Source organism: Dermacentor variabilis, chromosome 4 (genome assembly GCF_050947875.1).
Source record: "Dermacentor variabilis isolate Ectoservices chromosome 4, ASM5094787v1, whole genome shotgun sequence".
NCBI classification, from domain to species: domain Eukaryota; kingdom Metazoa; phylum Arthropoda; class Arachnida; order Ixodida; family Ixodidae; genus Dermacentor; species Dermacentor variabilis.
In genome coordinates, this window is record NC_134571.1 from 42,199,428 (window position 1) to 42,223,267 (window position 23,840).

General features: G+C 46.3%; 1 protein-coding gene across 1 annotated transcript; it reads left to right on the forward strand.

Moving 5' to 3' along the window:
- The first annotated feature begins 6,516 nt into the window (after positions 1–6,516).
- Positions 6,517–16,130, forward strand: Fkbp14 (peptidyl-prolyl cis-trans isomerase Fkb14). The gene is made up of 3 exons (XM_075688778.1): positions 6,517–6,819; positions 11,834–12,110; positions 13,504–16,130. Exons 1-3 carry the CDS (start codon positions 6,635–6,637, stop codon positions 13,669–13,671), a joined length of 630 nt encoding a protein of 209 aa, XP_075544893.1. The 5' UTR covers positions 6,517–6,634; the 3' UTR covers positions 13,672–16,130.
- The last annotated feature ends 7,710 nt before the right edge of the window (positions 16,131–23,840 follow it).

A 23,840-nucleotide genomic window follows, 5' to 3' on the forward strand; every position in this document is an offset into this window, starting at 1 on the left:
AACACCCCTCTTACAACGATAAGACGTTTGGTAAGCCAGAAAAAGCGCAAGAGCGAAATACGGGTGGCGACGCCTACTTAAGCTCCCGCACCTGGGGGCTGTGACGTCTTGGATTTTGATGGCATCTTCTAGGGCCTACTAATTATATATAGCGGTACAGATTGAATACATTGTGTTCTAAAGGAACTAAATATTAAACATGGTAAGTTTCGGGAACCTTTATTCAGCCAACGCGGCCTGAATGCGAAGACATACTTTGGAATCCCTGACGTCACGATGACGTACCGGTGCTGGGCTTTCGGCGCGAAATTCAAATACTGATATTTGGACCTTCATTTTCTCATCTAATAATCAAACTATCTTTTTTAATGACTGCCTGCAAGGTTCTCAAACAATGCTTTATTAGTCTAAACTGATTTATTGTTTCGCTTTAGTGTCCCTTTAAAGAGGTTCCTTCTCCATTTTTCATCGTGGAACTGCGAAGGCTATCGAGTGCCGCAGGTATATTCTGAGGCTGCCTATGCTGGGTCCGCCCTCTGCTTCTTCCAATACGGTCGCCGCGGCTTCACTCGCTGCTGTAGGCCACTGTAGGCACTGCCACTCCAGAAGATTTAGGTAGTAATCTCCTTGGGTAAGCAGTTTAAGCCACGTTAGACACCACTAAGGGATCTAAATGAGGAAAAAAGGAGGGGTGGGAGAACGAGGGGCGGCGCCAGAGGGGGGGTGCCGCCCCCCCCCCCAATTTCCGCCAGCCCTCCCCCTTGCCCGCCTCCCCAAAGAGCGCCGAAAAACTGATCCAAGGGAGGCCAGTTCGTTTGCTCGCTCGCAAGCAGTGCTCGTATCGCGGGAGGAAACGCCAGCCCATCTCGCCACCGGAAGAGGCTCCAACGTGTGGTCAAAGCCACAGGACCTTTGGGTTCCCTCAGGATGTCGCAGAAAAGGTCCATTGCCGACTTTTTTTTTTTTTTTTTCGAATGCAAGCAAGTGGGTCAAGCGACAATGCGTCCACACCGTGATTTCTGCTTCAACAGTGGGAGATTTGGAGACGCTCCATGAACAAGGAAATCCTTCTCGTCGCTCCGTTTTGACTCCGCTTGAAGAGGCTGTGAACAGCATCGCTTCCGACGACGCTTGTCCGTCCTCGTCGCTGCAAACGGACAGTGAGTGCGACGAGCTTTGCGCATCGTGTGCAGCGACGGATGAACCTGATTCCGCGACCGAATTCACCGCCTCGGATGTGGATGGCGAACATGCAGGCCAGTTGGAGATTTCGAAATTTAAAACGGAGTCACTCACACAGCCAATACTCAACCCATTTCCACCTAAGAAGTACAGCAAATTTGAGCATAAGCTTCCACTCGGTCTGGTACCGCCTATTTCCGTGGTTGGAGTACAGCGCGCAGGCTGACGCATGTTTCTGTTACTCTTGCAGAATGTTTTCTTCTGGTGCCAATGAGAAATCTTCATTTGTCAACGGTGGATACAGAAACTGGAAAAAAGCCCTGGCAAAGGATGCTGGTTTCAGAAAAGTAAGAAAACTCACTCGCGCATAAGTCTTGCCAGACATCGTGGGTTTCCTACACGCAGATGAAGTTGAGAGGACAGAGCAAGTAAGTTGCAACACATCTCAGCGACGGGAGGTGGGGGAAAATTGCCTCCATATAGCAAGAGTCGCAGATATTTTGCGATTCACTGCCGTTCAGGGAATCGCTCAGAGGGACCGCGGTGAAAGTGCCACAAGCGAAAACGAGGGAAACTTCGTTCAGCTCTTCAACTTGTTTGGCAAATATGATGATATTGTCAGAAAGAAACTGAATGGTGGAGCAGCGAACGCGAAGTACGTTCATCATTCGACACAAGACCAGATCCTCGAAATTCTCAGCCACATCACATTAACAAGTATAAAAGAAGAGATGAAAAGCTCCAATTACTTTGCGCTTATTGTCGATGAAACCAAGGGCCTAAGCAAGACGGAACGATGATCAGTTGTAGTAAGGTACTAAGCAAGTGAGGCTGTTTTTGAGCGGTTTCTCGGATTCCGCAACGCTGAGCACTTGGATGCGAGGTCGCTCCTGGGCTACGTAAGGGAAACGTTGAATCGCTGCTGCATAGATACGCAGCTGTGTATTGCTCAAACATACGATGGCGCGAGTGTCATGAGCAGTGGCGTAGCAACAGAGGGGGCCGGTGGGGGGGGTGGGGTGGGTGTCATATACGTCTAAAGACACCCCTCTTTCCGCCGGCTATACCCGGGGAGGGGGGGTGACAGAAGACCTATGGGCCCCGGGTGCCAGACGACCTAGCTACGCCACTGGTCATGAGCGGTACATCGAGGGGCGTCCAAGCGCTGTTCAGGCCGGAAGTGCCGCAGGCTGTGTACGTCCCCCCACCGCATGAACCACCGCCTGAATCTACTCATCGTGGATGTGTGTAAGGTGATAAAACCGGCGAGGGATTTTTTCTCTGTTTTAGAACGCCTCTATGTTTTCCTGAGTGGATCTGCAATTCACTCTCTGTACGTAGATGTGCAGAAGAGGTTGTCTTTGGCAGTGATAGAGCTGCAGCGTCTCAGCGATACACGATAGACCTGCCGGATAGCGGCTTGCACAGCGGCAATGAAAAGCTTTCCTGCTATCCTTGTATGTCTCGCCGAATTTATCGCTACAAACAGCAGGCGGGCAATGGAAGTTAGTGGTCTAGGCTTTACTTTTGACAAGGTCAAGCACGTCGTGTCCTGTAATTCAACGCGTCCTAACGTTATATATATGGCGAGGCAAAATGGCGCGTTACGACGTGAGACGCGACGCCCTGCAGATTTTAGTGACCAACGTGTCAATCAGCCACCATGGTGGACATTGCAGAGAAAGCGGAAAGTTTATTCAGCGCTAAGACATGTTGAATAACAAGACACGACGTGCTTGACCTCGTCAAAGGTAAAGCTTCATGTAGAAAGGCGCCAGAATACAATGAGAGACGCGCAGCGAATTTCGGCACCGAACGCTTCTCAATATATATATATAGTGGTATAGAGTGCCCGCATCACAGCTGTGGAATTACTAATTCCAACGTCCAACTGATGACGAGATTCTTTCTTTATTCACACTGCTGAAGAATTCGAGCATGACGTCACATGATGGTGCAGATAGCCCGGTCGGTTCTGAGCTCTTAGCGCACTGAAGGTCTGAGAAGTGTAGGCGAGCCGGATGTATGATTGAAGCCCCGTGTTATATATAAATAGGCGCACCCAAGTACCTTGTTCCATTGTTCTACACGGTTCGACAAACTCAGTTCCTAACTCATCACTGCGTGGCTGTCATTCAATCACATTTTCTTTTAACATACAGCGCCGTACTCGAAACAGCCATCTGGCTTACCAAGGCATCGATATATAGAGAACAGGGAAAACAAGACGTCTCGCAAATAACAGTGGCCTTGTTCAGGTGATTGAAAGTCCACGACGACAAAAAGACTTCCGGCTCAGGGTAAAATGAGCGAGAAAAAAACTGCAGTCAAGGCTGCCGTCGCCAGCAACTCACAACTTCTAAAAGCATCATTTATTTTCGTTATGAGCCCTGCGGCAATGTTAGTTCTTACTGGTGTTGCAGAGGTCACGGGGCACCCTCTTTCTTTTTCTTTTTTTTTTTTGTTCATCGCGCACACTTGTAATACGCGTCTTAAGAACTTGACTGGCGTCGCATATGACCTGCCAGCTAAGCCCCGAGGGAGGTCAGAATTTCGGCAAGCGAAAAGTGTAAAGAACGTGCCCTTATTTAAACGAATCATCAAATTAAGCTGGAACTCGGGACTATTTCCGTCGCGTGCTGAGGGCGTGTAAAATCGGCTGTCCGATTGAACTCGCGCTCAAAAACTGAACGCCGTACAGTAAATTCATAGGTAATTCATAGACGCAATTGCCACAGAGATAAGACTATAACTTTCCAAACGACATATTGCTAGGTGCCGGCTGAATTAATCGTGCGATAACCACCGCGATTGACTGCTTAATTAAATGCGATTAATTCGTTAGCTTCCAAGTTACTTAAATTGGGAGGAATGTTAAAATTGCGGTATTGACGCCCTTCCCGTAAGTGCTGAAGGCGTGTCCGCATATGTATATACGCATGGTGCGCCGTTATAACTGTCACACACGTTGATCAATTAATTGTGCCTCTAAGTTTTAACATTTATCCACATCGTTTCGTGAAAGATTTCTTCAATCTTTCTTCTGTATTTAGGCCGCGTCTCAAGTTGGTTTGTTTTACATTGCGCAAAATGGGCACGCCCTGGATCTCGTCGGCCCACAGTCTGGTCACTGAGCGCGAGGCCAGACAGCCTCTCCTTCCGAAGTTGCCAAAATTTTATAATTTCCGCGCAAGGTTGTCCATGGGCTCTCAACGTAACCCGCAGTGGTCGTCCTCTCTCAGTGGCCACTTCTCACCTTAATAAAGTTGTGAGGAATTAAGGGAACCCAATGCTAGCCACGGAGAAGGCCTTGGAACTGAACGTGTCGGCGACAACACTGAGAAGAGCCGTGCTGAGGGACCTCAAGGTGTTTCCCTTCAAGTTCCAGAGAAGACATGGACTGACAGAGGTACAGAAAAAGGGAGGATGGGAAAAGTGCCGGCTGCTGATGGCACGGGCCACGAACGGGGAACACTAGGAATTTCTGTTGTCTTTGAGATGAAAGGCGGAAAGATCGACACTAGCACGTACTTTTAAAGTCATTCTAGAGCCTAATTCGCTGCCCTCATCCTTGTCGCACTTCGGCGAGCAGTCACGGAATTGGCAGCAGGACGGCGCCCCAGCGCAACAATCGAAGAATCAACAGCACAGCAGTGGCATCACGCTTTCATGCCAGTCTTCAAACCAGTTGAAAAGTGGCCGGCGAACTATCCTGAGCTAAACCCAATGGACTTATGTGCGTTGGCTAGTCTTGAAAATGAGGCACACAAGCGTGGTCGCCCTGAAAGCATCGCTGGAGCGAGCGTGGAGACAAGTTCTGTTGGGGATACCTTGTGCAGACAGTGACTGAAGCGTATACCCAAACGTTTAAAGGCAGTGATCGAGACCAGAAGCGGACACATTGAATAAATGGTTTGTGTTGCATTCCTAATATATCGGGTTAATGCCCTACAAAAGCTTCCTCAGATTTTTTTTTTATTCTTAACCAAAATATTAGGCGCAAACATTGTGACAGTACTTGCATGTGGCGCAGCTTATAAGTAACACAAAGCTTGTCAGCAATGTCGCGCGCCTGTTCAGTTTTTTTGTCCTTACTTCGAGCGGTGCTGCTTTACACGTATCCGACTCAATGCTAATAAAGTTTGGTTGATTGATCGATCGATCGATCGATTGGGCCCCAACTTGCCCGATTTATCACACTGTATATAGCTTTGCAGTTCCGCAAACTCAGGAAAGCGTGCTTTAGTTGAACGACCCCATTGCCTATTGCAAGTTGCAACATCCCCATAAAAGAGTGAGGTGCACGAACTCGTGGAGTTTTTCGGTCAACGCAACACCCAGGCCATAGCGTGAGGTACATAGCGTGCATGTCGGTACTGCTCAATTCGGACCACATATGGCTGTTTGACGTGTACGTGAGTGTAAGCACATAAATGCGCTGCTGCAATTGACGCGAGAATGAGTGGACGAATGAAATTTCATTTAAAACGCCTCTTCGTTCTTGAGTCAACTAAGATGCTTGGAGCGTCTTGTAAGTTCTCACCGACACGATAAGGCGAGTTACAGGACACACCAAGGCACCTTTAATGTTATAAATTGCCATAGAACATGGCCACTTTACATATTGTGCTGGACGCTTGGATTTGCTTCGTGAATATAACTATCCTACTACAATCATACCACGCGCCTTTCTCCGCTGTGCTGCAAACTTTCTCACAGTTCCAGCTGCTATATGACGGTGTCGAAAATGCGATCGCTGTTCGACGCACAACGTACATGAATATTTATGCCGACTTCTCTGCTGTTTTAATCGGACGTTAAAAAAAAATGGCATATATATGCACGCTGACGCCGCCCCTTTCAGCGATCTTATATCTCCACGTGGACATATCTTGCTTTGAAGCATATATTCAAATTTCAGTGACCTTCCCCGCTCACTCATAACGCTCTTTTTTCTACACACACACACACACGCACAAATTCCAGTAGACATCCAACGTGAGAAAGGACGAAGCTTTATTGAAGAGAAAGGATGAGAGGTCATCGGGAGAGCGTGTCTCTACTCTCTAGCTTGCTACTCCTTACCGATGTGGGACATTTGTAAAAACACACGTAGTCTATGGTGCCCAATTAGCGTCAAGTGGTAAATATAACTCCCGTACGTTCCGTAAAGTGCAACGAGTCTTGGTCCGCAAGTCACTCGCGCCTAGTTGTATAACACGTACAGATTGAGCAAAAAAACGTTTCTCCCTTCCTGCACGATACAACTCATCCACAGCGATTTCTCCACATGTAGCACGGAAAGCCCGCGGAGGTCTGGCCACTGTGGCGTTGTAGCAGACGTGGCTTTTTCGCTGTCCGCCGTCCGGTGCAGCGTGGCCGGCTTCAAAAAAGTTTGCGTCTGCAGCTGCGTGATCGATCTCGCATCGCTCACTTTTCAAAGAGGAGCACGATGAGGTGCCTCGCGGTTCTGATCGCTGTCGCCGTTTGCGCGCAACCAGCCCTGAGCGGCGAAGAGGAGCTCAAAGTCGAAGTTGTAAAAAGTTCCGAGAGCTGCAGCCGCAAGAGCAAAAAGGGAGACATCCTGTCGATGCACTACACCGGCACTCTACTAGACGGCAAGGAGTTTGACTCCAGGTGCGTACTTGCCGACCCTGCGCGCAGATGCCGCCAATTACGAACGCGACACGCGGAGGCGTGTACTCCGCGCATCTTTTCAAAAAACGATGGTGAGAAATGTTGCGGTCTTTGCGTTGTTACTGCGTCTCTTTGAGCATCGCTGGGTTAAGTCGAGAGGATGAAGAGCCCTGTTTGCTAATTGGTATTTTCTTGTTTTCTATCCATAGCCATTCATGGGAAGTGTCGGGACGTAGACTGTAATTAATTTATTACCGTGGTTTCCGGCACACCCTACCTTGACGTGTACATATTTGAATGGTGAGTTGTGCACTGCATATTCAACGGTCAACACGTATACGTGCCACGTAACTGCAAGACAGTTGCTGATACAAGCGCATTTCCACAGCGGTTCGTGCGAACCACTCGAAAAGTGATACGGCTTTTTGTAAAACACAAGATTCCGAGTATAGATACTATAACAAACTGGAACCCATATTTTTCTTTTTGTTGCTTTCCTCGCGTTAGTTAGGATGTGTATGTTGCATACAATTCAGCCTCATTACTGTGGGTATACGTGTTAGTAAATGTATACGGACCACAGGTTCGCCTAAAAAAAAAAAAGCAAAAAAGCAAAAAAAAAAGCTGCATATATAAATTTCCTCGTAATTCAGACGTACAGACTGAATGCACAAGTGCACTGAAAAGTTCGCAATGCCAAGTTTGGACTACCGTCATCAATCTCAAGTTACGTTCATATGAGGAGAAGACAGTCGGTTTTATCGCGAAATCCGTTGTCTAGCTGTACACTTTTTCTCATGGGAACATATGCCAGATCACTTTGCAGATATCAGCCAACTCCAAAAATTCGAATGGTCGATTAAAAAAAAAAAATCACCCTGTCGTGGCGATAAAAGCAGTTTGCTCCTGGACCAGGATGTATAGACACAGTTTTCACACAGAGGGACACGAAATCGCGATCCAAATGCTTGCGCTTTCCCAAGCTGCAAAATTAAAATGCACCTGGCGGCGTCCAGCGACGGACAGTTCGACAGCGGAACACACGTCGCGATTTCTGAAAGTATCCCGTTTCCGTTTTTTTTTTTTTCTTGTTGCGTCTCTCAGCTCTGGATGAACAGTGCCGATTGTTCGACACGCTTTTTTTCGAAGCAAGCGAAACATGGCGCCTGGAGCCCCCTATCTGCAGTCTCTGATAAGTTTCCGTTTCACGCATGGAATGGCCTTGTCGGATAGCGCCGCCGACACTCTATAGGAGTTAGGTTAGGATAGTTATCGGACACTTTAACAAAGGCACTATTGATCGAGTCGCTCGTAGAGCTGACAAGGAAAGGACAGACGAGAACTTGTAAATTTCGCCAGTGACATCATAGTGTGTGCAAGTGGATGTTGTTAACAGCGTAATTTTTTTTTTACCTCGGAAAAGAAATTAGCAAAGTTTACTCGGATCACGTCACTACAGATTATAATTATCTGCCCTGGCGGACCATACTCTGCAAGAAAAAACCAAAGCAGTCTACTCAACAATTAATTACTTCAACTAAATTCTTAGTTACAAATCTTACGATGCAGGTTTGTGTTGTCAAGTTGAAGGGAATCATTATACGAGTCGAGTTCCATGTTTTTACAATTCAAATCGCCCAGTAAACCGAAATAACTGGCGTCAAATTAATTATATGATTTCACATGCCGCACTACGAAGCGTGCGGGTCGCAGAAAAAAAAAAAAAAAAGAAACATTACCTATGTTTTTGTGCTGTCACGTGCCTTTTGTTCAAATTTATTATTTCCTAAACAACGCCGAGCAGGATGTGCGTTGCTGCTGCCTAGGGAACAGAAATGTGATGATATCTCCGACTTCCACTTGGTTCATTTCGTGTAAGGCACCTCGGCAGGGTATTCCCCTGCGAGAGCACGTGAGTTGCAATTTACCCTGGTTAATGTGGACTGCTTGCAGGCCACATACTTGCGCAAAAAGAATAGCGCGTTAACGCAGTCGTTGAAACGTTGCTCTTGAAAAAAAAAAAAAAAAAAAAAAAGAGGACCAGTCGAAAGTTTGATCCTTGCAATGAAAACCTGCGGATGGGATGAACTTCCTTGATGAACCTAAACCGCAACATAAATTAAGCGCAGAGAGCGCATTGGAAGGAAACGCACCACTAATAACGGCGACTATATATTGTCGAAGAGAAAAACACAGTGAATACCGCTGAAGACACATTTTGTGTGAATTAAACGCATTCTTATGGTTTAATATTCCTAGGTTATATCGTTCACTGTGTCGGAGACGCGGCGTATAAAATGGTCCTGTGTGTTCCTGCCTTCTGTCTTCGTCATATTGCGCTCTCCCTTTAAGATGTTCACGTGTACTTTCCACGATAGAGCAGAACCCTGCAGTACAGCTGACGAGACAGATCTGCGCGCAAACGCCCCATAACATCTATAATGCTGTCAATGAAGCTGCTCAGTGGGCGACTTATTCATCTATTGAGGGCGAGCTCCACCACTGGAAAAGCTGGCGCCACCGCCGGCGTGCATGACGTGGCATGAGGGATCATGTGGACACAGCGGCCGCGTCGGCTGCTTCCGAAGCGCCGAAGCGAGCTGCAAACGAAATTTTCAAGTCCCACCTGCGCTGCGGTTCTGATTAAGTGGTGAGGCTTTCCCGCCTTAGGTGTCTGTTTGACAACATTTGAAATCACTATAATAGGTAGTGGCTGCCTTTGGAGGCGTGCAGTATGGTAGGCTACTGCTCGGTGCCGCAGTGTCGGACGTACGCAACGGAGCCCGGTGTCAGCCTTATTTTACACGTAGCCGCAGGACAACAAGCTGCGTGAAGCTTAGCTCGCGAAACTTAGAACCGGCAAACAGGCATCGGCTGCAACTCAGGTATGCAGCAAGCACGGACGCGAGGAATATTTCTGCTACGGAGCCGGGACTGCGATGTTCGGTGATTAGCAGACAACGCGCACTAAGACCTTCGCCCGCGCTCCCTGCCCGGCTAATGCCACGATGGTTTGGTTGCTAGACACTGGCAAGTTCACTGGAGTGGAAAGGGAGTGGTAAGAAGCACATTAAATAAAGGCATGATATATGGTCATGTTTGTGTTATGAATTAAACTGGATTACGAAAAAGCAGCAGCGCGAAATTGCCCGCTGATTGCATACAGTGCGACGCAACTTTAGAAATATTGAAACGTCCAAGAATTTAGAAGAAAAAAAAGTATTGAATCGTCGCCACGGCACATCACAGTCGCCGTAGGCGTCGAAGTTCCTTGTTAAAACGAAATTGTCTTTGAACAGCTCTGATAACGTCCACGCAACAATGGTTGCTTGTGGACTGTCAAATGCTCATATGCTGCAGCCTAAAGCTCACAGCAAGGTGCGAAAACGCTCTCAGTGAAAGCGAAATATTGCGCTTGGACATGCATGCAGACGCGCAGTCCGTCGCCGCGAACCCGTGCGATCACTGCATGCATTGAGGCTTCCATCTGTTATGCGCCAGTTGGTTATACAGACCGCCCACTATAAGAACATATTTCACATAGTTTGCGCTCAGCGATTGCCGACCTTTCACCCAAGAAGCCGGTTCGGGAGACCATCGCGGCGACCGCGCGCAGTGGCGTTCACTGTACGCATTCGGTAAAAAGATTGCGTCTGTAAACGATTATGTGCTTTCAGTCTGCCCAAGATTATTATTTCGACAGTAACAAAGTTCCCTCGTTTTGAGAGTACTTACACAAATGTACAGGAGGGCTGCCGCATGGTGTTTTTATTAAGCGCCGCAAGCCAAACCTATGAGGAGCGCGCCGCGTGATCCCTTACTACGCAAGGGAGGCGCTTCCGACAGATGGCGACTCCGTAAGTCCTCGCCCCCAATACGGAGTCATCGTTTTACGGAATTCTAGTCCTTGAGCTGCGCTAATCGAAGAGGCGGACATTACGTATACTTGCACGAGAAATCGAAACACTCATTCGACTAACTAAAAAATTCACTAATTAACGTAATTACATTACGACGCATATTACGATTTGCTCTTTGTAGCCGGTGAGTTTGCCATGGCGTATCAACTTGGAATCATTTTCAAGATGAGACCAATTTGGAGGTATGCGTCATCAAACTCGCCGTAAAAATGCACTGTTATTTCACACATTTTAACAAAATGCCCTTTTACGCATTGAAGCACAAAAGTAACTGGAACGCCCATGTATTTCGTCCCACACTTTAGGAAATAGTATCTCGAAACTGGTGTCATCCTGGAGATTGATTTCAAGTGAATAGGTCTTGCAAACAATTCGTAAATTTCGACATATGCCGTAATTTATTTAGGACTAGTGATATTTTGTTAATTAGTCGAATGTGTGTTTCGATTTCTCGTGCTTGTAATGCCCGGCTCTTCGAATAATTAAACTCAACGGCAAGAATTATGCTGGCAAGAATTAGGCGTTCTTTAGAAATTCTGGAAAAATTAAACTGATTTTTGAGCTGCCGCATGCATACACGAGCACCGTGCAGGTGCTATTTGCTATTTATTTAAGTACAACAAGCATGTATTTGCCATGGAGGCGTTCTTTTGCAGAGTGTGACGTCACGAAGATGCGCCAGCACTGCTGTCGGATTTGTGCTGGTAAAAGTTCGAGGAAACTCCTCCGAGGTCAATTTGCAGAAAGGCGAGAAAACAAAAGTTTGCCTAAGTTGCTAAGTAAAGATTATACAGGGTGTGTTTCGTCTTTTTTTTTAGACCATGCAAACTTTCTGTGGTTTTTGCAAAGGAGTTCCTAGGCGATTTGGACCTACTTTGCAGCTAAAAACGTGAGCTTCGGAAGAGTAATTAACAAAAATTTCGTAATTAAATTTCTTTTTGTTAATGCTTAAGGGGCAGTTGTTTAAATGCTAATTTGAAGACAGTAACATTCTAATGCACCCTCATTTAAAAAAAGAGATTTTGAAAGCCGAACCCAATTTGAGACATACACGACTCGTCTAATCTGTAACGTTTCGTGTGCTGCTGCCGCAGCCGGCAACGGGGCGAGCCGTTCCGCTTCCAGATCGGCTTGGGCCAGGTGATCAAGGGCTGGGACCAGGGCTTGCTCGACATGTGCGTGGGCGACAAGCGCAAGCTGACCGTGCCCCCGTCGCTGGGCTACGGCGAAGCGGGCGCCGGAGACCGCATCCCGCCTGGCTCGACGCTCGTCTTCGAGACCGAGCTCACCAAGATCGAGGACGGCCCGCCGCCTGTCAACGTCTTCAAGCAGATCGACAGCGATCAAGACGAGCATCTGACGCGTGAAGAGGCGAGTGAACGCTTGTCGGTTGGCGGTGTTTCACGAGCAGCGAAGAGTCGCCGATGCGCGCAGTGCTTGAAGAACGAAAGGAATAGTCGTACAGGGTGTTCAGTCACAGTTGTGAAAGGACGCGCTGCATTCTCGCTGGATCACCTTTCGGGGACACACTATATCAATTTCGCGGAATTTCGCGCGACTCTGCACCGAATACGTCGGCGCCCCTGGCACCGCGTCTTGACCACGTGGTCTCCTTGACAGAGTGCCAGTTACTGAGTGCTATAATCTGAACACTGTCACATTTCGCCATCTTGTCAGCTCTGATTGGCTCGCAGGGCTGCTACGGCATTTCCGATTTGCTCAAAACACCGACTTGGCGGAATTCGACATGGCGAAATTTTGAGCTTCTGAACTAGCACACACGAACGCTGCTGCTCGCAAACGCCGACGTGTCCGGTGCCGGGTTACGCAAAACCTTGCGAGAGTGATGGTATCCCCGAAAGGGATCTAGCGATTTCCCGGAGGTCGCTCGTGGCTTTTCGCGATTCCGGGATGTTATTCCGGACATTCAAATTCGTCATACCGTTGAATTCCGCTATATGTTGGCTCTTTGAGCCAATAAGAGGAGCTGTAGCAGCCGTGTGAACCAATTATAGCGGAAGATTAAGAGGCCGAATTCGAAAATATGGAGGAGTTTGACACCATCCAAATTAGCACCACCGGAGAAGCTTCCCATGCACAGGGTAGGGACGTGGCGATTTCACACCCTGTGCTGCAGGCAGCATGCGAGCGCGCGTTGGCGGCGGCATGACTCGGCACGCGGGCATGCGTCGCCGCTGACTTTCGCACAACCACTGTGTCAAGATGCGAAGGAATGTACTTGGCGGTTTGCGAAGACGCTACCGGTGCGGAGTGACACGTCGTCGCGCGCTTCTTTTTGCATTTCCAGTGACAGTAGCCGACGCCGAATGATGCTAAAATGATAGGTGTTTTCAAAGCTGTTTTGAACACGAGTTTCATACAATAATTGCTTATTATTGTAGGAAACTCCATGGTTATTCGAAGGCCAAAACAGCTGTCGTTAGCCGCAAAACGCATTCCTGTGTTCTAGGTAATTCTGCTATTCATGCATATTGCCGTCGTTCTGACGAACTATTTTGTTGCGGTCTCTGCTTACGCGGTGCTCCGAGGTGGCGGCCCCGGATCAGTCATATGTCTCCACTTTGCTTTATGGAGCACCTTTTGGCGTTCTGCATGGTTAAATGCCACACGTGCGCACATAAATATGGAGGTCTAAAATTTAGTCACGCAGTAAAGGCGCTGAACGAAAACCGCGAAACGGTTAATGCTACCACCTCTACCAACCGCAGCTCATGGACTGGACGTATATTGTACTTCCTTGCAGATCAGCAAATACTTGAAAGAGCAGCTCCCAGCCGCACAGGCTGCTGGACTCAAGGACCTGCCAGACACGGACAAGATGGTCGAGGAGATCTTCCAGCACGAGGACAAGGATCGCGACGGCGTCATCTCCAAAGAGGAGTTTAGCGGCCCCAAACACGATGAGCTCTAACCGCGTCTTTCTTGCAACAACCCGTCTTGACTTGGTGTGAACACGGGACACGACAAGAGCATGCAGTGTCCATTTCTGGGGTGCCCATTTGTCACACTGCACTTGCACTTCAAATAGGGCGTTAAATGTTAAACTTTTCGCTAAGCTTCACTAGTGCCTCACTCACCACTCTACGTGCCAACCAAAAACGCATCTTCGGGGGAAAAGAAGAAGGGAACAAATCATGTGGCAGCTACAGCTGCATCCATTGCTCAGTTTTGTACTCGTGTGAAAAAAAAAAAAAAAACCTCCTCCTGATATTTGAACACCTTTTCACCTTCCGACACGTTGCTTTAGTGGTGACAGGAATGTTTTAGCATAGCGGAGTCATACTCACATAGGCATAATTGAAGGTGCAGAGGCATGCGACAATGCTAGTTGCGACACCATGCGGTAGTGTGTTCCAACAAAAGCATGCATTGTTTTTCTTGCAATAACGACTTTGTTACGTGTATCCTAAGACACAAACGTGCCAAAGCGACTTAATCATGAAGATATTCTTGTACGTTTTCAGAAGTCTTGAACGACAAGATTGTCATCAAAGGGAGACGAGCGGTGCAATATTGATGAGGACCAAATTGGCAGGACGTATGCCAACTACCAACCGAAATATATTCACAGAATACATTCTCTTTTAAGCACACTGTGCCATCATAGATGACTGTCTTGATTTAAGTTCACTGCATCACTTCTAGTGCCAAATGGCAGTGATAGAATGTGCAAAACTCTGGCATGAATGACCAGCTAGCTCAAAACAAGATTCTGCATGAATATTATGTGAATAACTGTGCAATTATATATCGCACTACAAGTTGACCACACAGCGACACAATGTGTTGCCACCATTGCTATCGAATACACTTTACAGTATTCTGGTGAAATGCCTATGCCAGTAAATCTCCGTTGTGCTAACTTAAGGGAAAAGGATTCTTTAAATATTTGTACTAGAGGCCAAAGATTCATTCAGATTCGGAGTTTTTAAATCGGAATTCAAGCATGTTATTAATTTTTGTGTAGCAGCTATAGATTTTGAGTTATGTCTTACACAACTACACATTATAGCGACTTCGTGGGCACTTTATTGTGTATTAAATTTTAGCGAAAAGCATTGTGCGGTAGCTTATTTAGCTCTTCGTAGACTACGAAGTGCCGATATCTATCTGAATTCCACGTGGGCCAAAGTTATACAATATTGTGAAATGTTGAACCTCCTTCCCCTTAGGTGTATACAATGTCTTTTGTACTCTACAGGTAACAGTTTGAAAACCTGGTGAAATTCTTGTTTGGTGTTGTTTCACACACTGCAGCAACAATGTTAATGTATAAGTATATAAATTATTTATTAATCTGTTTAGTTCTTTACAAGTCAATTTTTAGAACACATATTGTGGCTGTTTAACAAATAGAACAAATTACAACGCTGACCTTTTACAAGGAATGAGTATCTGTAGATCAAGTATGCATCATATACATATTTTCTTGTCTAGCACGTATTTATTGCTGCTTATGACACATGTTTTCATATGTATATCGCAAGACTGTATGTTCACAACCTTGTTAAATTTCTCAAACGGCCTTTGTTTTTGTCAATAAACTATTCTGAACAAAAGTTGCTTAAAGATGTTATTAATTACTATGCTTGTAGTAGTGCTGATGTCGTCACAACTGTAATGCTGGTTACTTTAGGAACATGTACCACGAAAACTTGAGCATTCTGCCTCATTCGCACACACTACAGTAGCCTCGATGAAAGCTATGAAAGGTGCATGAATTTAGTGCTTGCAACGTTGGGTCACTAAGAAAGATTGCAAAAATGAAAGGGCCTGCATAGAGCAATCTGTAGTACTGTATTTATCATGTGCATTAGCAGCCTGCAGGGATGCCCTTGATTCATGGCTCCGAAGCTGCAGAATTTATATAATAAGCAGGGTATCTAAACTTAAAGGTGCAGCAGTGGCGTACAAGTAGAGCATCTGCCTCGTGTAAAAGAGGACCGTGGTTCAAATCCCGATGCCGCGGAATTTTCCACTGAATTAAAAGAAAAATATGCATGTTGATAAAATTGTATAAACACGCCTGGAGTGCGGCCTGATCCCAGTGACCAGAACCGGTAACGCACTCCCTCACCAGAGCAGGATTGGCAACCCTGGGGCCGTATTCTGTAGCGGTTCGCTTTGGAACCGGTTCGGTCTGGCTGTTACGTCTAGATTAAGTCACTCGGAGAAAGGGTGGAACCGTGCGGCGTGAGGGGAACCAATCAACGAGCGGCGGTCTGCCGGAAGGTCACGTCATCATATTTGTTTGTACTTGGGGACGGTATAGCAATTCAAGGATGTTGCTGGTTTGATAAAAAAACATTGCTTTGTATAGAACACTTGCAAATATAATTTTCAGTAATAAACGTGAGCTTGCGGCGCAGACGGCTACTGGGAGTTGTAATTTTATTTGTGTTTTCTTATTTAGTTGCTAGGTGGTGGGCCATACGTTATGCAAACAACTTGCCTCGCTTTGTTTACGTTTTGGACTTGTTCGTGCACCGAAACCGAAACGATGTCGTCGCACAAGGACATGCAGCTGGGTCCTCATGTTTTAGCGAGGCAGCGCGAAATACTTGTTTCATTTGTCGAGGAGCACCCCTACCTAGCAAAGGTGTCGTGTGTGTTGGGCCAGCAGCTGACGGCGGCTTTCTGTTACGCCGTGGATGGGAATCTAACCCATCCTTGTTCTTTGCCCACAACCGTAATGGCCTTGGCGAAGGCTGTAATGATCCGGCTGACCGAAGGCTGCGACAGTGCAATCGCCTCTTCATTCCCGATGCACCGTTGAAAGCTCCTGGTGGCAAAAACTGCAGCGCGCACAGCAATTTCATCGTAGTGTGTCAACACCACGAAATCTTTGAGGTCCGAGATGTTCTTCCAGCTCATCGCAAAGACGTCGCACTAAGTCTTTGGAGAGCCTAAAATGCCTTCGAAGCTCTTCGGCCATGCCAAACGCGTCGCGTCCTTGCCTCTCGTCGCGTCGTTGTCTTTCGGCGCTCGCCAGCAGCACAACCAAAGGAGCCGACATTGCTGTCTCTGTCTCGTCTCGTCTAGGTGCTGGCTCGTCAGCTGGCGCGAGACTAGCCGGCAGCCACGGTTGCCCTAGCAACCCTCGACATCATGCTCGCCGCCGCGCGCGACCCTCGAGCGAACCACTTCTCCGCGGTTCCTCTCGTAGCAGGGAACCAGTTCCTTTCCAGATGATTGACAACCTGTGTGACGTCAACAAAATTTGTCGTCCCGCCCACAAGAGATGACGACAACGAAGCGCTGACCAATGGCAACAGCCAGACCGAACCGGTTCCAAAGCGAACCGCTACAGAATACAGCCCCTGGTGCATTACTTGACCACAACCTCCTGTATGAATACAACAATCAAACCCCGGCCCTCAGTCCCCAGCAGTTGCGAAGCAGCTGACCACGGCGGTGGTCAGACCTGTGACGCAGCAGAGGGTGCTAAGAATCCCTGGGTCTGCACAGGCTGCCATTGGCAACGTTTAATGCTAGACTGTTATCTAGTGAGGCAAGTCTAGCAGTGCTATTGGAGTAATTAGAGGGCAGCAAATGGGATATAATAGGGCTCAGTGAAGTTCAGAGGACAAAAGAAGCATATACAGTGCTAAAAAGCCAGCACGTCCTGTGCTAGCGGGGCTTAGCGGAGAAACAAGAACCAGGATTCGGATTCCTGATTAATAAGGATATAGCTGGCAATATACAGGAATTCTATAGCATTAACGAGTGGGCGGCAGGTCTTGTTATGAAACTTAAAAAGAGGTACAAATTGAAGGTCGTACAGGTCTATGCCCCAACATCCAGTCATGATGACCAGGAAGTCGAAAGCTTCTATGAAGACGTGGAATCGGCGATGGGTAAAGTCAAAACGAAATACACTATGCTGATGGGCGACTTCAGTGCCAGGGCAGGCAAGAAGCAGGCTGGAGACAAGTCAGTGGGGGAATATGGCATAGGCTCTAGGAATAGCAGGGGAGAGTTATTAGTAGAGTTTGCAGAACATAATAATATGCGGATAATGAATACCTTCTTCTGCAAGCAGGATAACCGAAAGTGGACATGGAGGAGCCCGAATGGCGAGACTAGAAATGAAATAGACCTCATATCCTGCGCTAACCCTGACATCATACAAGATGTGGACGTGCTCGGCAAGGTGCGCTGCAGTGACCATAGGATGGTAAGATCTCATATTAGCCTAGACTTGAGGAGGGAACACAAGAAACTGGTACATAAGAAGCCAATCAACGAGTTAGCGATAAGACGGAAAATAGAGGAATTCCGGATCAAGCTACAGAACAGTTCTTTGGCTTTAACTCAAGAAGAGGACCTTAGTGTTGAAGCAATGAATGACAATTTTATGGGCATCATTAAGGAGTGTGCAACAGAAGTCTGTGGTAACTCTGTTAGACAGGATACCAGTAAGCTATCGCAGCAGACGAAAGATCTGATCAAGAAACGCCAATGTATGAAAGCCTTTAACCCTACAGCTAGAACAGAACTGGCAGAACTTTCCAAGTTAATCAACAAATGTAAGACAGCTGACACAAGGAAGTACAATATGGATAGAATTTAACATACTCTCAGGAATGGAGGAAGCCTAAAAGCAGTGAAGAAGAAACTAGGAATAGGCAAGAATCAGATGTATGCGTTAAGAGACAAAGCCGGCAATATCATTACTAATATGGACGAGATAGCTCAAGTGGCTGAGGAGTTTTATAGAGATTTACACAGTACCAGTGGCACCCACGACAATAGAAGAAGAGAGAACAGTCTAGAGGAATTCGAAATCCCACAAGTAACGCCGGGAGAAGTACAGAAAGCCTTGGGAGCTATGCAAAGGGGGAAGGCAGCTGGGGAGGATCAGGTAACAGCAGATTTGTTGAAGGATGGTGGGCAGATTGTTCTAGAGAAACTGGCCACTCTGTATACGCAATGCTCATGACCTCGAGTGTACCGGAATCTTGGAAGAACGCTAACATAATCATAATCCATAAGAAAGGGGACGCCAAAGACTTGAAAAATTATAGACCGATCAGCTTACTGTCCATTGCCTACAATGTAGAATAGAATCAAGAACAAAATGGAATCACGAACACCTTAGACTTCTGTCAACCAAAGGACCAGGCAGGATTCCGTAAAGGCTACTCAACAATAGACCATATTCAAACTATCAATCAGATGATAGAGATATGTGCGGAATATAACCAACCCTTATATATAGCTTGCATTGATTACGAGAAAGTGTTTGGTTCAGTCGAAACCTTAGCAGTCATGGAGGCATTACGGAATCGGGGTGTAGACGAGCCATATGTAAAAATACTGAAAGATATCTACAGCGGCTCCACAGCCACCGTAGTCCTCCATAAAGAAAGCAACAAAATCTCAATAAAGAAAGGCGTCAGGCAGGGAGATACGATCTCTCCAATACTATTCACAGCGTGTTTACAGGAGGTATTCAACGACCTGGATTGGGAAGAATTGGGGATAAGAGTTAATGGAGAATACCTTAGTAACTTGCAATTCGCGGATGATATTGCCTTGCTTAGTAACTCAAGGGACCAACCGCAATGCATGCTCACTGACCTGGAGAGGCAAAGCCGAAGGGTGGGTCTAAAAATTAATATGCAGAAAACTAAAGTAATGTTTAACAGTCTCAGAAGAGAACAGCAGTTTACGATAGGTAGTGAGGCACTGGAAGTGGTAAGGGAATACACCTACTTAGGGCAGGCAGTGACCACGGATCCAGATTGTGAGACAAACAATCAGAAGAATAAGAACGGGATGGGGTGCATTTGGCAGGCATTCTCAGATCATGAACAGCAGATTGCCATTATCCCTCAAGAGAAAAGTGTATAACAGCTGTGTTTTACCAGTACTCACGTACGGGACAGAAACCTGGAGGCTTACGAAAAGGGTTCTACTTAAATTGAGAACGACGCAACGAGCTATGGAAGGAAGAATGATGGGTGTAACGTTAAGGGATAAGAAAAGAGCAGATTGGGTGAGGGAATAAATGCAAGTCAATGACATCTTAGTTGAAATCAAGAAAAAGAAATGGGGGGCATGGGCAGGACATGTAATGAGGAGGGAAGATAACCGATGGTCATTAAGGGTTACGGACTGTATTGCAAGGGAAGGGAAGCTTAGCAGGGGGCGACAGAAAGTTAGGTAGGCGGATGAGATGAGTTTGCAGGGATAACATGGTCACATTTAGTACATGACCGGAGTAGTTGAAGTATGGGAGAGGCCTTTGCCCTGCAGTGAGCGTAACCAGGCTGCTGATGATGATCTAAACTTAATGGATGCTGTCAGTCCTCGTATATGAGCATGCACAGCATCGCCACCACTTTTGAGAGAGCTTTAGAGATTTTAGAAACGGGACCGAAAGTAGAAAGGTGCCACCAGCCGTGCGTACAAAAGATTGCAGAATGAGTGCAAAAGAACCCAAATGGAGTTTGGAAATTGTGTATCCGCCTTCTGGGCTTTCTATGTAGCTAGAAATGGGGGACCCAAAATCAAGGGGTGCTATCAGATGTCTGCTACGAAGAAATGCAAGCAAAATCCACAGCAGTGGCTATGCCCCACCATGTCCTTCACAGCTTACTGCATGGGCTGGTTTGAAACGTTAAAGGCCAACTGTAATGAAATTTGGATTCCTAAAGCCCCTACTTACATATAGAATACATACTTAGCATCCTATATGTAAAATATGACATCTGAAATACGGGTGTATGCATAGCGGAAAGGTAGCAAAAATAGCCTTTTTTTATTAGGATGGAAAAAAGTTACGTTGCCACTGCCTCTCATTGGAAATGACGTACCACTTGAAACATCCAAAAACAGCGTGCAGTTCCTTGGCACATGTTTTCAAGATTTGGCGATGCCTATGGTGGCAGTGGTGCGCTGAAAATGCGCAGTGCCAATGACATTACTTCTGGTTCAGATAAGCGGCATGGGCCATGCTATTTCCTTTAAAACCTCTATTTACTTCATTATGCTATGGTTCGTTTAGTGTTAGCAAGCCATCTGCAAAGGATACCTCTACTTATATTGAAGCATGGTTTACATAGTGCCAGCGACCTTTGGAGGAGCCTTATAACAAGATCTGGTGGGTGTACAAGCACAGCCGAATATTGTGAAATCCAGTATATATCAAGCAGTCTCGTCTCAGATTTGAGCGTGTGAAGTTGATTTGCTTTGTGTATATTGCATCTCCTCGAGACACGGTGTGCACAATTGGGTGCGCCAAGACTGCATCACCAACAAAGCTCACCGATGCAAATATGTACCGTGGAATCTTGATAAATAGAAATCGCTTAAATGGAACTGCCTCTTAAACGAAACACCATCCTCATGGTTGGTTGGTTTGTTTTGTATTCATGAAATTGTATTCAGCTTTGTCTCTCAGTAAATGGAACTCCTGATAAACGGAACCAATTTCCATGGTCCCTCAAGGTTCCCCTTAAACAGAGTCCACTGTATGTTTAAAATGTGTTGCATACATCTTGAAACATTTTTTATTGTACCTGTGCTTGAATAGTATGTGTAAAGTGTGTTAGTAAAACAAGTTGGAAGGCAGACAGTTGAGTGTTTGTTCTTGGTCTCAGTATGTTGTACTAATGCAGCGGGTTCACTTCTTTCATGGTTTTCTGTACTGTTTTACATCAAGCAGCTTTTCCAAGTGGCTGGATGGATGCTTTACAAGTAGGTTAGACATGAAATAACCGATTTTCTCATATCTTATGTTCTTCTAGAGAATTCCCACACCGAGTTCACATTCCGTAAACTTGATAAAACTCGCTGAAGTATTGAAAATTCTTAATCTGTTCTGCATTTGTATGCTTTTCGTGATTCTCACAAGATGCGAGAAATGGAGTGAAACTAATTTTTTAATGGGAAGAAATAATTGTACTTAAAGGGGATATTCAGATATCAACTGTTTTAGTGGTTTGCGTGTATGCGTGCCCTCACATGCATAGATCATAAACATACTTCCCATATGAACGGAAAGTTTAGTCTCTATATCATGCCAGATCGCTCATCATGCTCTTAACTTTTATTTGTCATTGGCGTGGCGACTGCTGTGCCGGTGTTACTGCCAGGATCAGTCGCTCAGCGTGATGCATGACAAAAGAACAACAAATGAAACGGAATGTTACAAATTAGGTGCCCCAAGACTGCGATACGCTTAGCCGAGGTGTTAGATAACAGATGAACATGCATGGCATTTCCCACACATTGCATACATGCAGATGGTGGTAAAGTATAAAGCCCATGCAAGCGATCTTGCGTGTGACGACAAGCAACGTGATGGAGATGGCTGTTGCGTTTGCTCTTCGCCCACAACTTGTACCCCATGCGAGTGACGACTTCAAGCGATGTCTCCCTGGTATTGCCGGTATGAGGGCAGCAATATAGGCGCTGAAACTAGCGTGATGCGCGCTTTAACTTAAGTTGAAGTGTTTTACTGTAAAAAGCAGCATGAAATATTTCTGAAGGCTTTCCAGTAAGTTCTTATCGTTTTAATTAGCAAACTTAGCAATTAGCAAACTCAATCGTTTGCTCGTTCTGTGCCACAATTCGTAGTACTTGAGTGATGTACATCCAGTTCCGGCTTTGCGCTATTGGCTAGTCGTTCATAGCACTTCCGGGCGACGAGCGACGAAGTCTAGATTTGCAGAACCAAGTGAACACGCGACAAGACTGAGTGATCTGTTCAAGCGACGGCCCGCTTGTCGCTGTCGCACACAAAATCACGCTCATGAGGTTTAGCCTTAATGCACTAGGAACCAAACGCAGTGCTGGTGCTCTGCACTGCTACTTGCAAACGGCAGCTGTGCCCCCCCCCCCCTCATTGTGAGGACGTTTTCCCAATTAAAGTATGTTCAAAGGCACGACATGTCTAGGATGGACACAGTAATGCTTAAAGTACAAATTATAATGTATGTCAACAAGGGCTTGCAAGACGAGAAGCACCACATCTCTTCCCATTTGGTGCACTTCACTTCTTATGTTAAAAAACATATGTCCAGACAACAAAGGAAACCAGAAATCGCGAAGCACATCTCTACACAGTCAACGAATTATTTTTCAGATGCCCAATTTTTGGACACACCTGGTAATTTGGACACCTTCGCAGTGCCACCAACATACTCCCCCCGCCCTCCCCCATAGAGCCAATGTGTAGGGACGTCTGAAATTTTGGATGCTGAGACCCTTCTCCGACTGATATTTCTGACTTTTTGCCGTGACCGCAGGTTCGAAATGGCATTAATTCAAGCGACCACCACTGCCATTCTGATGATGTTGCAGCCCCAAACCAGCGCTCATGCCTGCAGATTCACTGGCAATTGTAGTACTGTGCTGTCGTTAGGCCTGGCTGCTTCGACGTTCACTATGAAGCTTCCTGCTGTTTGCCGCTGTCAGTAAAAGCGCCAACTCCGCCTTCGGCATTCTTGCTGATGGCATTGAAGCGCAGAAAGCGCTGCAAGGGTCTGAACCATTGCATATCAGTTACGGAAAGTCAGCTTCGCCGCAATACAGCTGTGTTACGCTGTCAAGCATACACAATGCATTGCCTTGAAGCATACCCAGAGTGAACAGAGGCCACTGCCAAGTGATAGAAAACTTTGTTACACACATGCACACCCTCCATCTCCTGTTCCAATACGAGCATCGAGACACTAATAATTGTACTGGCAGGTCTTTAAAGCTATTTCGATTTGAACCCTTGAGGGCATTAAAGGCATACATTCATTTTTTGTTGTTGACATTTTTACAGTCCCTAGGGTGTCTGATAAATCGGACACTGACTTATTTTTGTGCATGTGGTTTCTTTAAAAAGTAAATAATGCAGGCCAACGAGAATTTGCGTAGATAAGCTTGTAACATGACTTTCAAGCAGATTTCTCTCATTATATGCTATAGTGATTCAACTTGTTTTTGACTGAAATATTTGTGTCCAAAAGCAGATTATTGCCTGCATTAATCGTTTGTGAATGTTATGAGGAAAATCCTGACTTCAGGCTGCCAGAGAACAAAATGCCAAATTTCTCCGTGGTTTTTCTCTAGCAAGGAAAT

Coding starts and splice junctions, on each gene's coding strand:
- Fkbp14 (XM_075688778.1), top strand. CDS start 6,635: ATGAGGTGCCTCGCGGTTCTGATCGCTGTCGCCGTTTGCGCGCAACCA. Junction 6,820..11,833: donor GGCAAGGAGTTTGACTCCAG/GTGCGTACTTGC, acceptor CTGCTGCCGCAG/CCGGCAACGGGGCGAGCCGT. Junction 12,111..13,503: donor AGCATCTGACGCGTGAAGAG/GCGAGTGAACGC, acceptor ACTTCCTTGCAG/ATCAGCAAATACTTGAAAGA.